Source organism: Apaloderma vittatum, unplaced genomic scaffold (genome assembly GCF_000703405.1).
Source record: "Apaloderma vittatum isolate BGI_N311 unplaced genomic scaffold, ASM70340v1 scaffold2642, whole genome shotgun sequence".
NCBI lineage: Eukaryota > Metazoa > Chordata > Aves > Trogoniformes > Trogonidae > Apaloderma > Apaloderma vittatum.
Window position 1 is genome coordinate 13133 of NW_009702912.1, and position 21238 is coordinate 34370.

At 43.9% G+C, this 21238-nt stretch overlaps 1 protein-coding gene across 1 annotated transcript in view; it reads right to left on the reverse strand.

The window, feature by feature from the left end:
• Positions 1-2464: 2464 nt before the first annotated feature.
• SYNDIG1 (synapse differentiation inducing 1) overlaps positions 2465-21238 on the reverse strand; it is a 67198-nt gene continuing 48424 nt past the window's right edge. The window contains exon 3 of the mRNA XM_009864397.1: positions 2465-2623. Within this exon, the coding sequence (XP_009862699.1) occupies positions 2465-2623 (159 nt within the window). The remainder of the gene's footprint in view (positions 2624-21238) is intronic.

Genomic DNA, 21238 nt, shown 5'->3' on the forward strand with positions numbered 1-21238 from the left:
TAGATAAAGTCTTTCCTAGCCTCAGACAATGGTTTCTCTCCGACAAGGCATTACTCCATTATGGATTGAGGCAAAAGAAGATCTGGGCTGCAACATACATCTGACATAAGTTCATGTCTAGTGTAGTCAGACAAGTCCAGCAACACTTCACCCTTAAAAACAACCAAGAACCAAACTTCCCATTTTTCCTGAACGGGAAGAACAGTTTGAAACAGGGCAAATGTGAACAAAAGCGTTCACAGCCACCCAATTTCCAGCGGGAAGCCAGGCAAGGGCTGCAACAATCCCAGGTTGATTTTTAAATCCATGACACGCTGCTTTCAGGAGCCTGCTCTAAGCACTGTGGCTGGAAACCATGTGTGTCCTCTTGGGAGAACAAGGGCACAGCAGATTGTGTCCTTGTCCCTCACCTACCTAAACACAGATACTGTCCATTGGGGCAAATACAGAGCGGGAACTCCAGCTTGCCTGCTCACTACTGTCTTGCTTCAAAGGGAAGGGGCTTCCATGGCAGTTGCTAGAAAAAAAATCATTGAAGGGGAAGAAACACAGAATTGACTTTACCTTAACAGGGCAACCTGGCCAAAAAAAAAAATGCATTTACAGCTCCGTCTGAGTGGCTGAGGATGCATGAAGATGACTAGGAGTACGTTGCTAGTCTCCAGGCATAGTTTGAAGCCCAACAAATCAATGCAAAAGAAGGACTGCAATAGGCTTTTGGATCCAGGTACAGTAGGGGATGGTCCATACGGGTACTTCTCCAGGTAGCTGAACTCAGGGTACTGGGGCGAGTTTCACTCAGTCTAATGCTTCACAACCGTCCAAAGAAAGTGTCACACGGAGCATCAGCAGCTGTATACCATGTGTTTTAATAAACTGTATAACTAGCAGAAAAATAGTTTTGGATGTGTTTGTCCTCCTCCCCCCTAAAATAAAAAAGTCAAATTAAAACAAAAATAATGCCAACCCCAAAACAAGAGAAAAAAACTGTCCCAGAGCAAAGCTGAACCACAATACAGAATTGGGAAAAAAAGATCTTTGATGACATTCTTGGGTAAAGAAATTATGTTTGTAAAACACAAAGCAGTGAATAATAAAATGCTTATTGTTTTGATGACTTTTTCTCTTTCACTCTCTCTCTCTATGTAGATACATATATATCTATGCTGATATACCCTTGGTGGGATGAAATGGTACATCTGTAAGACAAAAAAAGTAAAAGGTTGACTGTAAGGAAAAAGTAAAGAAGAAAATAAACGTATCATTTCAGTCAGTGAAGTAAGGATAATGTTCAATTTCCTTACAATGTACCATTGCACTGCTTATTGAGGGACGTGTTTGTCTCTCCATGGCTGTGCTGTGTCGCTGGTCCATGGATGAGCTGTGAGCTTGTAATCTGAGCGGTCTCCTTCACTGCTCTGTGTATGAGCAGGACCCCAGAAATATATGAAGCATTCCTTCCCCTGGTTAATTCCCATGCGTTACCATGATTTTTAATTTAAAATTGATTAGTATTTCATTTTTGCGTTTTTTCCCCCCGAGTTTCTTACACTGATTGCTGTGCAGGTCTCCACAGTAAGGCAGAGCAACCCAGATGAGCAATATGCCACAGGAATGTGCTGTTATCACGAGGTGACTGGATGGAGGAATTCATTTTACAATGGATCCCATGCTACTTCGACCTCACGCTCAGTCTGCGGAGCCAAGTCATGCAGTAACCTCAGCTGTTCAGCATTACGTGGCCCTGTGGCTCATATCTTAATCCAAAAACAAGGAAAGGAAAGAAAAAATATTTTTTATTTCCTTTTCTCCTCCCATGGAAACCTACCCACGCAAGAAAAGTAGGCAATACCATTCTACGCTGATGTCTCTGCTTCACTCAAAGGCAAATGAGTCCTGCATTCAGAAAAAGAGAAAACATATTCTTCCTCCCGTTGTTATACTGCTCTTTCAGAGAACCAGCCACTGTCCATGCTTTCCCAGATCTCAGTGCTGTGCTTCACAAGCAAACTAAGCACAAGCTCATGCTGGCTGCAAAGTTCAGGTCACCAAGAATGTATTAAGAGAACAGCTCGGTTTTGCCACCTGATTGTAAACACCATATTGCAAAGAAGGCAAAGGAAAAACACCCCTCTCCAGACCTCCCCCAACTTCCTCCCTTTTCTTTTTTCTTTCTCTCTCTCTTTCTTTTCCTTTATTTCTCTCTTTCACTTTCTCTCTTTCCTTCTTTCTTTGTTGTACGGGGGTTCGTGAAGAGGAACAAGACTTGTGCACCACAAATAGTGGATCTACCCCCACCCCAGAGAGCTTCCCACCCTAAAATAATGCACAAGCCCATCTTATCTTGTACCTGCCCCCAGAAGGTGTTTGTCTCTTGATCTTTTTGGAAAATCATGCAGTCTGATCTGCTGGGGAGTTCTGCAGTGCAGGTGCTGGGTGGCTGGTTTTCTCCCTTTCCTGAGGCTCATAAATGATTGTTTTTGGACAGATAGGCAATGAGAGCCACGGCCACCCCAACGTAGATGCCAGTTCCGATTGTGATGGACAGGACAGCCAGGAAGAGTGCTCTCCGGGAGCTGGAGCTTGCATGGTGGAAGTCCCCCTTGGCTACTGCTTTGTTTGTCTGCAAGATATACAACAACAACAACAACAATGCAATATATTTATTTGTTTCACCGGGAAATGAAGATGTGATGCTCGTTTCTTGGCTGAAAAGTGATCCTGGGATATGACAGTAAACTTCACAATCATTTTGAGTCAAATGAGGTTATTTGAAGAATTAGGATGATGATGGAACCAATGTTATTTCAAGTAGTACTTTTAAGTGCCTTTAAGATTAAACGTATCCTAGCATTTAATACTGTGAATCACAATGACTCCTGAGATGGCTCAGCTTCCCCGAGATGGGCTGTGAGCCAAGGGTTTGCCACATCCCCTCCAGACACAGCTACAATCCCGCTTCTCTGGGGTGGTGGGATTCCAACCTGGCAGGGAAAGGTAACATGGGAAAAGCCCTCTAAAACTGCCATTTGCACAAACACATTCTTCCAAATCAGCTGAAATGGTCGACCTGGTCTTACCTGGACAAGGACAAGAGAGGGTGAATTTTCCTTTCTACTGTGGTGCTTTCGAGCATACTGACTAGGTGGAGTGACTGGCCCAGGTTCACCAACACCAAGAGGCCACAGACTCCACCCATTACCTTGCCTCCACCTCAGGCCTAAGCTTTAGTGCAGGACTTACACCTAGCAAACCAGAGCTAGTAGACACTCTTTAAGCCTTGATTCAGATGAACATAAGCAGAGTAGTTCCATTGATTATCAGAGAGAGGACACATGTGCTTAAATGCTACTCTGAAGTGAGGTCTTGGAGCCTTGTTCTTGGTCTTGGAGCCGTGTTCTTGGTCTTGGAGCCATGTTCTTCCCCCTTGGATGTGGTGCATTCAGCTGGATGTGTAAGCCGGAAGAGAATTTTCCATTTTGATGGTGTTAAAGTGGCTTTCATGTCTCTCACTATGGTTCTTGGTAGCTCAGAAGGCTAATCCAAAGCTCTGGTGCTTTTGTCTATCTTGCATCTAGCTTTGAGTACCCAAGCAGATGCCTTGAATTCAGCCTGATCAGCTAGAGTTCCCAAAGTTATTTCTCAGGCATTTTGGCTTGAGCACAATGAACCTCCCAAAGTTACAGCTTGTTATTACAGCTGTCGATAATGAGCATAGAAGGCAGAATCACAGCTGACTGAGGACTGCCTCCTGTGATGATCCCACTGTCGCACTGCCATCAATGGGACGGCCACTGCAGAAAGCCGTGTCTGGAGTTTGAGAAGTATTAAAACATTGGTTCTTCTAACTCACCCTTCCAGATGCCTTTGAGCCCAGGACACAAGACAAAAGCAAAATCCCAGCTCAAAACAGGCAAAGGAAAGCTAAAATTGGACAGGACTGATCTACCCATTGACAAGACCACCTAATGCTGTTTCAGTGGGTCTCAGTCTTGCAGTGTGACAAAAGGAGGACATCACATTTATAGACCATGGTGTGGTATCAGCAGGGTCTCCCAACAGGCAGTAACAGATCTGTTACCTACAAAAAAGGTCTTGTAGAACTGTATGAGCTCTGTAAATTCTGAGACAGTCTTTGTTACAGTTCCCTTCCTAACAATGAGTGAGGAATTCATAATGCTTTAATTGTATTTCTCCAGAAATGGTCGATTTGCTGGGACACTTTCTACTTCAGTGTCATCTATTGCTCTATTTTTGTCCTTTTTTTTACTATCTTGTTATTCAGGGCGATTTACAGCAGCCAAATGACAAGCTTCCATGCTGAAGAAAAGGCTTCTGGCCTTTCTGTCAATGACTTTATTAGGAGAACCGTCTCTTCTCATTCATCAACCTGATTTTTTAAGCATAATGCCTTATAAATGTTTCAGGCAGAAACAATGTCAAACAATACATATTAAAAGAGAAAGAGGAGAGGCTGCATGCAGGAGGAAAATGATAATTTCAAAACAGCAACATATAATCAACTCCCAGGCTTACATCTAGTGTCCTGTCCTTCAGTTTACTTGGGGAAGGCATCCGATTCACTTTGCAAAGGATGTCCATGAAAGCCTCACCACAGGGTGACCAGGGATTTCATCATCTTGTCTGGGACCTCCAAACACTCAAAAGTAAGAGTCCTTTATAGAAAAATGCCAGGGGCTTTAGGGGTCATGGATGAATTTATTAGGATTGCTTAAAATCTTGCCAAGGAAAGCAGAGAAACTTTTAGAAAGAGTCGGTCATTCAGCTCTCCTCAAATATTTTCTTCAAGCATCTGCTACCCATCACAACATTAATAAAAGGCTGGAACAAATGGGCTCCTATTCACTGAATTCAGGTTGGATTTGCCAGGCAAGGGTGCATGCACAGCGCTGAAGCTATCCGAGCTTTTGGATAAGCTGAGTTAAAGATCTTCAACCCACAAAATGGAGGAAAAGTCTGAAAATGTTGGAACATTTCAATCTGACATTTCTGAAATGGTGAGTTATGTTATGGGAAATTCTGCAACAATTTGTGTTGATCTCTTTTGAATAAAAATTTGTACAGTTTCAAACCAGTATTTTTTTCACTTAAAAAACCTTGGAAACTCAAAGGGGAAAAAAAACGTTAACCAAAATGTCAAGTTATCTGAAAACTTGACAGAATGTCTTGACCGATTCAATAAAAGTGGTTGGATCTACCCAAAATGATGTGTGGAGCAACCCAAAGGGATTCAGAAGGCTGATTTCTCAAACACCAATAGACATTTTTTCCAATAAGGTCTTCAACCCAGTGACAAACCTGCTCACAAAGAACAGCTATTTTTCTTGATGATCTCTATGAGGACAACTCTGGCCTTTGTGAAAGGATCGGACCTATGGAGAAAATCCAGCTTCTCTTTAAAACGTTCTAGTCAAAAGCAGATGTCTTGTGTTAGTCATGCACTGCCATAGAGTTGCTGAATTTTGCAGCTTCTGTCATTTCGATATAGATTGATTTTACTTGGGGAAGAGGTCTGTGCTTTCAGAGAAATTCTAGTTCCCAACAAATTACCTAATTCAAATGTGGTGTTTCATTTGTTAGGGTTTCTTTTTCTTTTAAGTTAATCCATATATTGTGACTTAGCAAAATCAAATCTCTTATCGAATTCTAAATACAGAGTGCATTGGTAAGGGCACACGGGAAGGGCAAACTTATATTCCATTCAGAAAGGTTTCCATTACGATGGAGAAATCATCAACACAGAAACCATAAGACTAGCCTGAAAGGATTTGCTTATCACTAAGAAAATTCTTTGTTGCTGTTCAATAGTAAGCAAAATTATCCCATTACTCCCCAGTGTCACTATATGCAAACTACAGTATTTCTGCAGATTTAAGCTAAACAAATCCGAAAATCAGTTACTACACAAATGCAGTTGAGGCCAATTCTAATTAGTTAGCATCTGGAAACTACTAAACAGTTTTTCATGATTTTTTAAATTTTTTTTTTTAAAGAGATTAGATCTTTAGTATCTCTGTGCACTTTGAGGAAATCCCTTGGTTTTAGTACCCATCCAACAGCTTATACCCCAGCCCATTTGCTCTAGCAAAATTCACGTGAGAAATGAGGACAAGAAATTTCTCGTGTGGATCAGAGAGCTCAGCTCCAGTCTATGCAGAAGCCTTGCCTGAAGTGACAAATCCCTGCATCCACCCAGGCATTTCTGCTCAATTAGAGGTGGGGATGGGGTAACGTGCACCACCATGTGCCAAGTCGCTGGGCATGATGTGTCAAGTGGTACAGTTTGTCCTGCCATTCCTACCCAGCCTGGAAATGGATTTCTGTGAGCTCCTGAAAAGCAAAGCCCCAGCTCCGACTATTACTGGGCTGAATATTCAGCTGGTATTAACTAGCTCATTGCGCTTGACTCTGGAGGGTAATGCAGCCAGGACTGGTGCAAGAATGGAGATCTAAACACTCTACTAACAGAGGGCTTGATTCACTACCGCCTCTAGTCATGGGTTTGAGTCTGGCAAGGTTTCTGGTAGCAGGGGGAGGGCTTTGGGGGATGGCTCCTTCCAGAGCCTCCCGCAGCCCCAGGTAAAAGTCAGACCTGCCTCTGGCCAAGGCCAGGCCCGTCAGCACCTCTGCCATCGAGATATTTAAGAGGGGAAACCTGCTAAGCCACTCCTCTATCTCTTTTCATCTCTGTATCCTGTCTCTTGTGTTGGGGAGCTTTTCTGTTTGGAAGAGGAGGAAAGTGAGAAAAGGGAGGAAGAAAGGCTCCAGAGTCCTGTGGTGAGTGAACTGATTAAGATTGATAGTGGCCAGATGTCCAGGATTTGGTGGCACATGGAGAACCCCATGTCAGGGTGAAAAAGGCTGTGCAGAAGCAGAGGATGTGCCCGAAATGACCTGCTACTCCAAGGTTGGTCCCATGATGGTGGGAAGAACACACATGGAGGAAGAGGATTGCCTCCTGTGAGATGTCTCTGAGAGATACCACATGGCAGAAGACCCCGAGGAGCCCTGTTTCCCTGAGGAGGAAGGACTGTCATGAACAGTGAATAATGGCCAGACGGACCACATCTGCCATCTCCTTCCCCCTGTGTACCGATGGGAGGGGGGAGGTAACTGGGAAGATAGGAATGGTGGCAAGGGGACCCAATCCTTGAGCCTTTTCAGTTGAATTTTCTCCCTCACAATCCCTAAACGGATGGGGGTAGGGGGATGAGTGAGCGAGTGGTCACAAGGTTCTTTGTTGTCAGCCTGGACAGCTGGCTCAGACCACAACACCTCTTCAAGCTCAGTGCCTTAAGTAGTAAGGTATAAAAACATCTCTTCCAATGGGCTTAAAAGTAGCTGCAGAAGTAAGTGCTTTTCCTAATCAAAATTGTATTACCTGTTGATTTTCACGGTACTTCTATTCATTCGCTTCTTCCCTTCCCTGGCAACACTGTGGCTGGCAGCCAGATGATTGATGAACCAATTTAATACAGTCTTTGGGCAGCTGTAAGACCAACAGGTTTGATAAACAGAGCAGGGGACGAGTGCAAGACATGGGATGAATTATGAGGGTGGGATAATTCATCACATAGCACCTGGCAAGTTCCCTTATTCCACAGCCAGATGACGAGATACTTTTCTTGCAAAGGGTTTGTGTCCCTGGACTACCTCTGCCTCCTGGTTTTCCCTTGTCCTTTGGATGCCCAGATATGACTATCAAGCTTAACAGCTACTGGCACAGGTTATGATGAAGGCTGAGTACTCCAGAGACGAAAACAGGGGCTAGAGCAAATACTAGCCCCTAATCGATCCTCTCTTTAGAGGCTTGGGGAGGAAGCCAGGAAAGTGAGGAGAGGTAGGGGAAGAAGGGGTAAGGAGATCTGGAAGGTTTATCCGAACTATGTTTAACTAACAAAATTAATGTCTTGTTGTTTAGAAACACTTCCAAGGAACTTCCCTGGAGTTTCCACTTGAGCTTCTGCAAAACATATTCATCATGTCTCTGGGCTGCATGTTTTATAGGCTGAGAGAAGATGAATGCTGTACCTCCACAGCTGCAAGGCCAAAACATTCTGCTGCATCCCACAGTGACTCGTATATCATACTCACAAAATACCTTCTAGTACACTGTATCTGGAAACAAGAGACACACTGATCATAATTATCAATCCCGCCTCATGTCCCAGAGGCTGAAAGCAGAAACAGCTCCAGGTAGGAGGAGGAGAGGGTATCCTGACCCCTTTGGTCAGCTGATGGGAGGAATTCTTTTCACTTAATGGGAAGAAATGGCCAGCTAGGACCAGAGATGCACAGGCTTCATGCACCCACTGGCGAGACCCTGAGTCTTACTTCAAGCGGCATCTAAAAAAATGCTGCAGAACGAGGAGTAACTGATACAGAAAATGCTTCTGCTCCCCTATTTCCTCTTTTGACTTTCCTCTAGTCAAAAGCTCTGGCTACTGTTTTCAGCTTGCTCAACTTGTGCTTCTGCCGATCTCAAATTTCTGGGCAATATCTTACACCTTTCAGGCTTGCACTACTTATTTTCATTGATGTTGAGAAGAAGACTCTGGAGTTGTCAGGATTAGGGCTGGGCCGGCCACTAAACGACTGACAGATGGTCTCTATCAGCCACTCTCTCTTCACAAAGGGAAAAGGAAAAAGGAATAAGGCTGAGAGACTTATGGATGGGAAAAGAAAACTAAGCAGCTTTAATGAAATAATGACAGTACTAATAAGAAAAGATAAAATATATGCAAATATACACAAAACTAATATCAAACCCAGCTCCTTGATGGCAATCACCACTGGTGCTGCAGAACAGGCAGGTATTGAGAAAATCCCGGACTGGACTCAGCTGCACAAGGGAATGGATTCAGGAGCTGGGTTTTGAGAACTAGATTTGGGAACTCTGGAACTCAGGGACTGGGATTAAGAGCAGAAAAACAGATGGAGTCCTTCTTGGATGCTGGCCATCAAAGAAGAGGGCTTAACCCTTGCGATCCCTCAGATTTATACTGAATGTGACTTACAGGGAATGCTTTTTGGTCAGATTTGGGTCACTTGTACTGTCCGTTCCACCCTACAGGTGTCACCTTTTACTTCCTTGAGATCATTTTCCTTCCTGACACCCCAACATGGTACACAAGGTTTAGCAGTCACCTTGATTACTATAGGAGCAAAGATAAGCAGGAGCTTTTCTGCATACCAATCCTTGGTAGTAACTGTAAGCATCAGGTGGTGTTATCACTTCTAGTAGCAGACATTGTCTGCAAAAACATGTTATTAACTTCAGAAAGTGCAGTCTTTTAGAAGAGATGCAGTTGAGAAGTAAAATCACTGAAAAGAATTGGTTCCGTTTTAGCTCAAACCAGGACAAAAATTTCTGCTAAGGATACATGTGGGAAAAGGGTGAAGCCAGGATTTTCCTCTGGACTGTGAATGACAGCAGGGAGGTGCCAGTCAGCAGAGGAAGGCAAGGGGCTGGCAGACACCTGGGATAGGGATTGGGATGTGGCAGGAGAGTTTTCAGTCCTGAGGGATGCATGAAAGGAACTATGGAGTCCCATCAGAGAGGTCCACAGGCAGAAATGGTGAACTAAAGAAATGACAAATGGTTCTCGAATACTGCGTCCAGTTCTGGTGTCCCCACCATAAGAGGGACGTGGATCTGTTGGAGCATGTTCAGAGGAGGCCACAAGGATGATCCAGGGGCTGGAGCACCTCTGCTACGAGGACAGGCTGCGGGAGCTGGGATTGTTCAGCCTGGAAAAGAGAAGACTTCGGCGGGACCTAATAGCTGCCTTCCAACACCTGAAGGGAACCTACAGGAAGGCTGGGGAGGGACTTTTTACAAGAGTGTCCAGCGATAGGACAAGGGGAAATGGGTTTAAGTTGAAGGAGAATAGATTTAGATTGGACCTTAGGAAAAAATTCTCCAGTACGAGGGCAGCAAGACTTTGGAATAAATTGCCCAGAGATGTTGTGGCTGCCCCCTCCCTGGCGTTGTTCAAGGCCAAGTTGGATGGAGCCTTGAGTAGCCTGAGCTAGTTGAGAGGCGTCCCTGCCCATGACAGGGAGGTTGGACTAGATGATCTCTAAGGTCCCTTCCAGCCTAGGCCATTCTATGATTCTATGATTCTATGATTCTTTGTCAAGCATTTGCAAATTCCATTATGCTCACAGTATAACAGAAACTTCAGCCTGTGACAACTTGTCTTTCAGATACCAAAGAGCTCTTCTGGAGGTTTCCATCATTTCTACTATCAGGTTGACCCAGGAAATAGGCATGAGTCTGAGGCAGACATTCCCTGTCTGGAACTTATGGTGGAAACAGGCATCACTCAGAATGCAGGCAGTTCTAAACAGATACACAAACCTCCTAGACTCAATGCTGGACTTAATTTCTACTGATGCTTAAGTTTCTTCAAAGGAAGGCATCCCACCTAGTCTAATCGAGCCTTCAGATGGCAGTGTCCAAAACCAATTGCTGGATCATCCTCAGGAAATTCCCATCCACAGTCAAGTGTCCACACTTTGCACTAGGTAGAGCCTAGAAAATTTGCTTGCGATTGATGTCTTTCTGTGAGGGATAAACCCCATGCTGAGCATTTAGAAGATAAAAAGCATGAGATCTTGACCGTATCCCACTCTCTCACTGTCTGGTATCACTGACCAGTAGCTGGGATAAGGACCCTGAGACTCTGTATGCTTAGACTGCATGGAAGTTCCCTTGGGGCAATGCTGAGAGTACTCATAGTATTTGGGTAGCCGTGACAAAAGGATGACACAGAGATGTCACCAGAGTTTCATTAACACATGGAGAGGGGATAAAGTGGCATATGCAGCTGCTGCTACTGCTGCTTTGCTCAAGGCTCTTGCCAGATATCTGAAGTGCTCTGCTGCATCTTGGAGTGACAAAACAAAATCCAGTGTGAAAACTTACCTCTGAAGGATTTCTTTCAACAACAAATCCTCACCCTGGTAAACAGGCATGTGCCCTGAGTGATCAGAGCACAGCACTGTGCAGTGTGAATGCATCACAGCACACACTTGATACCTCCCATCAGGAACCCCTCTGGCCTCACCTTACCATATCTGCTCGGCAACAACAAACAGGCTCATCACAGTGGAAGTAGGAGCTGCCACCTGTGTGAAGACGGTGAGACAGGACATCCTGTGGTGGCCATCCTGTGTCCGAAGTAGTCTCTTGTATTGCACTTCAAGTCCTCGTGTAGTTTAACATAACTTTTCTCCATCCAACCCTCCAAGTGGCATTTCTTTCTCTGCGAGCATCACCTTCTTTGCCCTGCGACGGCATATGAACTGCCAGCCTTGACAAAATCCTACTGAGCTCTTGAATAATGATGTGGCAGGTGAAAATAAGTGGCCTGAGTAACAGGAATTCTACTGCCACCAAATTAAATGATGCTGTGTTGGGGAAAGGGGATGCACTGGGAACCCATGAAGAAGAGAGTGTGAATGGAGAGAAGAGTGTGTAAATGGAGACCAGCATGAGTCTGCCTCTTCTGCATGATCAACTTCCATAACATCTGAGTTTCAGCCATCAGATCATTTTGGTATCAATGTTTTCTGCTGGAGTTTGAAAATATGACGTGACTCAGCCCCTGGCTGGCACTGCCTGTGGTGTTTGATTGTGTATTCAAGTGCAGATAAAACTATAAATGTCCGAGTGAGATTTTGACACTTGGAAAAACAAGAGCATAATAATGAGAACAGCAGGCGTGAAAGGCCTGAATGAGCAGAATGCAGAGAGATGTTTTTAGACAAGCTCCACAGCAACCGCAGCTCGTTTGATTGCACTTGAGAGAATGAGACCTCAGCCTGTAATATGAGGGCATTTCTGTTTTCCCAGCATTTACAGGAGTTTGGATGTTTATGGTAAAGACAATGATTTCCCTTGCGCCGCTTTGCTTCCAGCCCTTAAGCAGATGTTGCCATTTTGTGATGAAAGAGAAGAAAATTTGGGAGAGGTGACATGTGGTGAAGCCTTGTTTATACACACACAGATACGTGCCCACACAGGCTCACACACAGCTGACATGGGTTTGTGTCGACACATATAGACATAAGCATCATCTGCCTAGAGCTTGGATGCAGCTACCTAGGTTCCACTTAAATTTATCAACCAATTATTGGTGACCAGTTCAGTCCCAAAGGGGATCCTTTATTTTTCCCACTGTTTGTTTCTTCTTTGTCTGAAGACAGGAAGGGAAATTTGTGATTCCTTTTTTTTCAGAGTGGCAAGAAGTTGCCCTCAGGTCAGGGGACAACACAAGGTACTTATTGCCTGTTATGCCCCTACAGGATCTTTATTGGGACTGAATGGACAGTGCTGCAGACAAGTCTACATTTCAGGACTGTTAGAATTTCTTGATATTGCACCTGGTGTGTGGTCAACAACAAAGGTCACCAAGAGGCTGTGGAGCCTCAGTTCTTGGAGACATTCAAAACCACACTGGACATGGTCCAGAGGAACCTGCTCTACCTGACACTGCTTGAGCAGGGAGGATAGTTTTGACGACCTTCAGAGTTCAGTTCCAACCTCACCCATCCTGTGATTTTGGGAAGACTTGGGAGGTGTACAAAGCTGTGCAAGGTGTAACTCAACTGTCGATTTGTTTATACAGAAATATGCCTGAAGAAATTCCTCTCTCAGTTGCACAGGCAAAAGCAGGCCTTTTAAAGCCCTGTGATGACTTTGTTAGGGCTCTGCTGGAGGACCTGTTGGAGATAGGCTTTGGAAAAAGCTTCATTCACATCTTTCTACCTCTATCTTGTTATGTAAGGTTGGTGTAGAGAGTGGATTCCCTCTGTCCACATCCAGTCCTACTGCTCTGTGACCCTCCAACTCCATTTGCATCAAGGTGCAGTGCATGATCCCATTATGGGTGGTGGTGGATTTCAGACTTCACCACTGGGACCTTTTCTATTCACGGGGATGGACACATGACCCCACACCAAGCCACGTGGGTCTGTGTCTCATGTGAAGCAGAGGCATGAATCCCCAGCTCCAAGTTGGGGGCTCATCATTTTGGCCCAATTTGCTACCCCTCAAGGTAGATGAGCAAACCACGATGTGGTATTTTGCAATTCAAAGTGTCCATAGTACAAAGCAAGAGGAACGTGGTGAGGCACCAGCTCTGTGCCATTTGTTGTCACACATCTTGATTTTGCTTTGTTTCCTTCTATCTGCTTCTGGTGCTCTTCCTCATTTGTGGTGGGAGGACAACCACGTTAGCGAGTACTTTATGTTCACTGCAGTAGCCCTGGTCTCTCTTTCCTACAAGACATGTCACACAGCAGAGGATAGAAGATGCTGCCCAGTGCTGCCACAGAGGATCTCATCCCTGAATCCCCACTTTCCACCCTGGAAACATACAAGAAAGGGGTGGTGGGACAGGAAAGTGACGGGACATTGTGTCTTGGGCACCCTGGGCTGCATGTGGGGGAGGACAAGAATGGGGAAAAAGAGTCACAGACAGTGCAAGCTTGAAAGTGTCTCTGTGTTGCTTTCTTCTCCTGACAGGAAGAGATTTGATAAGAGAATGACTTTGTCCAGTTCTGAACTCTTAATTTTCTCACCTGCAGGTGCTCCTATTTGAGATGAAACTTAATCTCTGTTTTTAAATTGAATTATACAATCTTTCATCTAATGAGCCATTAATGATTTTTGTGATAAGAACTCATGAGGTAAGATTTAGTCTCACTTGTTGATATCAGTAGCTTTCTCATCTTTGTACTACAATCACCTGTAATTTCTCTACATGTAATCTGTGTTACACTGTTCTTTATCTACTCCCAGTTTCATGTGTTGAGAACATTCCAGACTAGCTCTTTCTGACCTCTTGTTGGCAGACCCAGGTTTCCTTAGGACGGTGTACTTTCCAAGCACATGGTATGGGTTCTACATCAACTATATGGAAGTGTTTCTGGAGGATTGTTCCTTGGGGAACCATTTGCCAGACCAGCCTGCATTTCCTCTGATCCCCACCGATGCTGTGGTGGAATCTTTCTAGGCAGGACACTCAACCCAAGCTACTTTGGAGAAACATCCTGTCATTTGATATGCTAACTAGTAGGTTATCGGGCACTGTGTACTCCACAGCATTTGACAGTGAATATGAGGTAACTTAATCCTCTTCCTCCGAGGAGCATGTTTACCTTGAATGAATTTAACTTTTCAATACAGTACTTCAGGCATGTCTATAGAGTCACGAAAGATCAAATGATGATTACCTCTTTCAGGTGTTTCTTCCCTTTCCATTTCTTCTACTTTCTCAAAGCCCACAAAACACCAAATCTGGGCACAAAATCCCCAGAGTGATTTTTTTCCTAGCATCACTTCTGTCTTCTCTTTAAACCTCAGTGCTCTTTGCTCCCTTGCTCCTAGAGAGGCAAGTGATGCAACTGGCTTTAAAAGACAGCCACAAGGGACTGTAAGAACAGAGGGGTGATTAGTATGGAGCAAGAACCCTACCTCTCCCAGGCACTCCATAGATTGTGTTGAGTGCGATATGAGAAAAATGCCTACTAAGTATATACTTGGAGAAATTTCTTCTTGGGTTCCAAGTACATTTAATCCAACAGAAAAATGTCCTGCGGGCAAGCAGAGTCACAGATTTTGTGTGTTTTAATATACTATCTCTTCAGTATGCCACAGTTTAGTGGATTTGCTTTATAGCTGGACACAACAGCAAGTAATTAAAGAGACTGATGATACTGCAGCGCTTTTGTAAGGAGAGAAACTTTAGTGGGGATATACCCTGCTTAAAGTTCAGGCTGAACAGAACACTGGGGGACTACAAATAATTTCCGTATGGCTAGGAAGGAGAACAAACTGAAAGAAGGTTTCCTGCCAAGGCTAGTAGACTAGGTTCTCAGCCCTTGGAGACACTGAAAGGATTTATGTTGATCCATGAGGCTACAGAACAGGGCTCAGAATTACATTTCTGACCTTGCAAAATCCTCTGGAGAGGTATTGGTGTCTTTTACATACTTCTCATCGGGAAATGCTGTTTTTATCCCTGGGACCAAATGCCCACCAAGGCCAGCTCAGTAGGGCTGCTGGGTCCTGTGGTGGTTGTGGATTTGCATTTCAGTAGGTAAGTGGCAAGGCTTGATATCAAGGAGCCGGAAATCCAGCTTTGCTTGTGCTGGAGAATGGTTGAGATGAGCAGAGACAGAGCACACGGCTTCATGGAGCCTGGATCATTTGCTGGCATTAACCTATGTCTTTCCAACTTCCTCATTCTTCACTCTGGTCCCTTGCTTTGATTTAAATTAAATAATAATGTCTGGTTTAAATTCAGATCTTTAAAACAGCCAAACCACATTCACACAAAACCAGGGAAACGAAGGCAGGGAGGGTTAAATGGGGTGATCCTACAAGGAAAGGCAGAAGCTGCAGCAAACTCAGGCTGCTGAAATACCTGCTGCTGATACCACCAAACTTCTTTTATTTTAACATCAATCAGAAAGAAATCTAGCTAAATCACAAAGGCTTCAGAGAGTGTCCATAAAGAATATTTGCTGGTTTAATTGTATTTCTTCAAGAGGTAAATCAGTTTATGCTCCCAGAGCTTTTTGTATCAGCCAACTCTGCAATAAGTTAACTTCCAGTGTATGAATGAGGCTGTTCTTCCCTGTGAAGAAAGGCTTTGTTTTTTAAAAGAGATGAAGAGCTTCGTTTAGGAACTTCCAGAGAAAAGTGACTCTGAATTAATTTGTGGTCTGCTGTCAGAAGGGTGCATCTGACACAGCGGGAATCGCTGAAGGGACCCCCAGCCCTTGCAGGAATGTCAGATTTCTTGTGTGTCCATGCAGCTTGGATGGTGGGGGAGAGCTGCCCAGAGTGACGAACAGGATGGGCTGAGCATCCCTCGCCTTCCCCCCTGCTTATCTGGACAGGGAGTGGACTTCATCATCAATGGGAGCCCTACTGCTCTGCTTATTTGATGAGCAAAATTGGCCCATGGATCGAAAAGTTATCAGACAGGGCTGATGGACCCACAGACAGACAATTACGAAGGCCATGAAAAATTAACACAAGCTGCAAATTTCCCCAGTGTATGGGTTATTCAGGTACAGTAAGAGCAAGGAAACGCCCAGCCTTGATTGGTCAGAAATGCCCTCACACATGGTGCAGCTGTAAGACAGTTAAATAGCAGCGAGTTGCAGTGTCAGTTCCTGCAAAATAAAGGGCAAAAATAAAGCAGGATTTTTTTTCCAGGGCAAAATAAAGCAGGATTCAAGCTCCAGTCCCTTCTCCTTCTACCCACTGCCATTCCCTGACACCAGCAGCAGCTCCCTACCTTCACAGTCTGCGCTTTAGTGTCTCTTGACTTTGGCTCCAAGCCCAGATGACAGCAAGAAACCCATTGGAATGTCATGAAAGTCTTGCTCCAGGTGTCTCAAAGCTCTGAGATCCCCTGTGAGCAGTGATAAAGAATGGCCCTGGGCAAAATTAACTCTTTCTGGCAGACACTTACATGTTTTGCTTTGATTTTAAAAATCGGATGTGTTACCTTTCTCTTCTGTTTAAAATAGTCACATAAAACATTTCATTTAATTGAATATTTTTTTCCCTGAGAAATGTTGATGAAGAGCACACAGGACTCTGTCAATCTCCATATGCTGCTACCTCTGACACCAGAAATGTGAAAACTGCATTTTTTTTCCCTTTTTGAAGGGAATTAAAAAAAAAAAAAATTTCAAGGGTCTATCTCCAAAGGAAAATTCTGTTAGAAGCTGTATTTCTGAATTTATCATTGAAATTTTACCAATGCACATATTATAGATATTATTTGGGAACAACGTCATGAAAGTATTACTGAAATATATGCTTACTCTGTTCTTAAAATCCTCTCTTCCTATCTGCTTATGCCACCACAGGAGAATGATTATTGGTTTGGATGGACCCCGGGTCTGACCCAGAATTTTCATCTATTCTTAGGAGGGTTCAGCATTGTTGGTTTATAATGCAGGGTTATATGCTCAGTTAATCCATTATGCTAATATGTTATTCCTGTATTTATTTAACAAAGGACCGTTGATTTTGCTGACACAAAAATTGCACCTCTTTAGTGTAAGAGCTCAAGTCACCGCATTCTGATAAAAAAAAAATCTGTTTATGCTTGATTGAAGTACACAAAAAGCACTGTGAACTACTGGCTCTCTTAAGCTTTCCATTCAGATTTCTGTTCCCATTTTTACAAGAAACTGCTGTGCTGGACGTTTGCCTCTCTGATAGACATACTTCTTTTAAAACAAAATATATTTAATGTTCTCTTTATTTCTCTTCTCTCCTCCATTTTTAAACGCTATCACTGCTTTTACAGCAGGTTCTATATATACATGACAATAAAATATTGACCAAAGTCCCATGAAAAATACAACTGTGATGTTCCAGAAGATATAAACTCAGGAGGAAAGTTTTAAAAGCTCTAGAGGAGAAGAAAAGAAGGAGGAGATCTTTTAACAGATTCATAGAATATGTTAGGTTGGAAGGCACCTTAGAGATCGTCCAACTCAACCTCCCTGCCCTTAACTAGACCAGGTTACTCAGGGCCTCATCCAACCTGGCCTTGAACAGACTGGACTTGATGATCTCAGATGTCTTTTCCAGCCTCAATAATTCTGTGTCATTCTGTGGTCTACAGGGAGAGGACATCCACAATCTCTCTGGGTAATCTATTGTAGAGCCTGGCCACACTCATACTGAAGAATTTCTTTCTAAAAGCCAATCTAAACCTACTATTTTTCATTCTAAATCCATTTCCACCTGTCCTATCAATGGAGTCTATTGTAAAAAGTCCCTCCCCAGCCTTCCTGTAGGTTCCCTTCAGGTATTGGAAGGCAGCTATTAGGTCCCCCCGAAGTCTTCTCTTTTCAAGACTGAAAAATCCCAGCTCCCGCAGCCTGTCCTTGTAGCAGAGGTGCTCCAGCCCCTGGATCATCCTTGTGGCCCTCCTCTGAAGTCATTCCAACGGATCCATATCCCTCTTATGGTGGGGACACTAGAAGTGGATGTAGTTTACATAATTTTAAAACAAGGCAAACTGCATTCAAGATTAAACAGAAATGCTAGCAAGGGACTGAGCATGAAAAGTGATGTTTCTGATCCAGGACAGAAAACATTGTCAAAAAACATGTTAAACACAATGTATTTTATGTGTGTTATTAATATTTTTAAAAAATAAAGGAAATTAATTTAAGCACTTTCTACAGTTTTCAAACATTTCATGTTGATTTTGAGCTTTTCTTTGGTTGTTTTTTTTTCTATCAATATGCATTAACTAAATCTTCCAGACGAAAAATTTTGTTCCAGTTGAAAAAAGGGATTGGTTTTGTTCTGCTTGAAAATGTATTGACAGGGGATGCTCCAACATCTGCCAAATGTTTTTGAAAATCTTCTGAGGCAAGAAATTTCTCAAAACAACTCTTTCCTGAAATGCATACTATATATATATACAGTCTGTCCTGGCCTAGGTGATCCTGGTTTGGCAGTGGGGTTGGACTAGATGGTTTCTAGAGGTCTCTTCCAATCCCTAACATTCTATGATTCTATGATATATATGCACACACAGTCTTAACAAATCAACAAAAGTTTGATGCATAAATTCTCATTTGACTCCAGTATTGGTCATCATGCTTTTAATTTTTAATTCTCTTCTGTAACCAACACATGATGCTTCTTCATAAATGCGACACTTTCTGAGGAAGCTGTTGCTCTTGTCGGGGCTGGGAGGGCCGCAAGTTAATGAAATCCTGTGGAGCCATGACCCTTCTGAGAAGAGATAGTCTGGACTTCTCAGATGGTCTTGTGAGAAGGGAGTCTTGTGTTTTGTGCCTGCTGCTGGATGCAGACCTGAAGCTGCCTTTGGTACCTGGGGAAACACCTAGGCTAGAAGGGAGATACTAAGGAAATGATGCTGCGTTAGGCTTTTCGTACTGTGGGGGAAACCTGGAAAATGCATTAGGTGGTGTGATCACTGTAGTACAAAGAAGGCACTCTCCATCCTCCATGCCTAGTCCCCCAAACCATCCTTGGGTGGGAAAAGAGTGAAAAAGGAGAAAAAAAAAAAAGTGCTGTAGGAGAGGCATCCTACCCAGACACCTTCCAGCAACCATTAATGCCAGTAACACCTCTGCACAGGCTGAAGAAACTGGAGGCCATGTTCAACTCCTCAGCAGAGCAGTACTCAACAAGATCTCATTTTTCACTATGGGGAAAGTTCATCATCTGACCTAGAACAATTCATTTGTATTTGTCACCATTGCTGTTGGCATGGAAATTGAAGGTCTAACCTTGTATTAATCTGTCAACACTCTGAAATGACTGCTCAGTCTTTCCTATGACTCAGTGTCTGCGAGACAAGAACTCCATGTTCCTCAGCAATAATACATCGCAGTGTTGTCATGCCAGCAGATACCAGCCCCTAATCTTTTCTCTACAGAAGTCCTCCCTCCTACAACTGCAATACTCCCAGGCAAATGGTCTTATGTTTCAATGGTGCAGGGCTTGCGTGTGTGAGGAGTCTACCAAAGGGCTTTATCCTTGCCCTTACTCTTCCCCTTTGATCTCCCATTACTCATTTCTGCTGCTCCTGTTGCCCCTCCAGTTTCTTTCTTCTACCTGAACAGCAATTCCACTTTTGTATTTCGTGGACGTTACCTCCACACTTTTAAACAGATGCAGTTTTTCTGAAGGGTGGAAGGCGAACTATGTTGCATTTTTATGCTGAGTATTTCAGCATGAAAAGAGCTCTCTGCAGAGCTGGGGAGTGGGTGTATAGAAGACATCCAGGCAGCAGCACTACCTTCCAGGTGTGGGCAGCTGGAAGAAGCCCAGCAGCAACCAGAGGGAGAGAAAAAAAAGACAAAAACAACGGCTTTGCTCATCCTTCTGCTGCACAGTGAGCAGGGCAGAAAGTTGGTGATAGATCAGGGAAGCTCTCCAGAAGAGCTACTGCTGAGGAATTAGTCACTAATAACAGTCTCTCCCAACCCAGTTTATCTGCTGGCATCATAAAAAAGACCAGCGAGACCCCACACCTGCAGCGCCTTAAGGAAAAGAGTAATTAAGTAAGGGATAGAGCTGCTGGTTTTGCCTAAATGACAGCAAGAACATCCTGCTAACATGCCTTTATCATGCCTGAGTCAGCTCTTACACCTGCCCTCAGGAAGAAAGCAAACTGGCTTGAAACATACATCCTCAAGGATTGTCTAGCTTTGGTACTCACTCCAGCATCTTACTAGCACCTGCAGTAACCACCTTAAAATGCTTTCTTGCTGCAGGATTGCTGCTTGAATCTTCCTATCACCATACTAAGAGAAAGGAGCAGGATGGAGCAGAGCTGTGGGAATTCTTCCACTGGCGTGCTGAGACCATTTTATTTTTGATTCATGGGTCCCCCAGTCAGAATATTTGCTGCTTTGATGGTAACTGGTGGGAGGAAGAGGCCATCCCAAAGGTCTCTTCTCCCTTTAACAAACTGCTCCACAGCGTTAGGACTCTTCCTCAATGGAAACCCATTAGCATACAAACGTAAGTCCTCATTCTCCAACAGGGAGAGCAGAGATTACTAATAAGGATCCTTCGTAGCGGCTCTGAGGGGTCATCAACAACCAGACCAAGTTTTTTAATATCAAATTATTCCAGAATGTACAAAGAAGAACATGAAGTCTGCTTCTTTTCTCTTTCCTTCTCCTTCATTCTCTTGAACGCATACAGCAAATGCCTCGCTCCCTGTGATTTACTTGACATTGCTGAGTCTGCCAAAAGTAACGAAAAATGAAAATCAGAAGCTCCTCTCTCCAGATGGTTTGCTTGTCTAGCAGTGAGTGGGTCAAGCCCGAAGAGCTGCTGCTGCAGATTCCCATGCTGAGGGCGGTGCACGGGTGTGCATGTCCCTGTCTGCATGCCCTGGGCTGAGTGGGACGGCTGTGGAGAGGCAGCGAGTGTACAAACACATTCCTGTGGGAAGATGCAACATGTCCCTCCCACTCTTTCTGTGAAGAGGGATGAAAGTCTCAGCAGGACACCCTGGTTGAACTTCTGTGAAGTGCAAACCTCGGGAATCAGAGCAGGCTCCCTTTGATTTGAAAGGACTTTGCTTCTTGCTCTCCAGTTGCAATGGTTTTAAACTAAAACAGGGTAGATTTAGACTGGATGTAAGGAAGAAATTTTTTACTCTGACGGTGGTGAAAC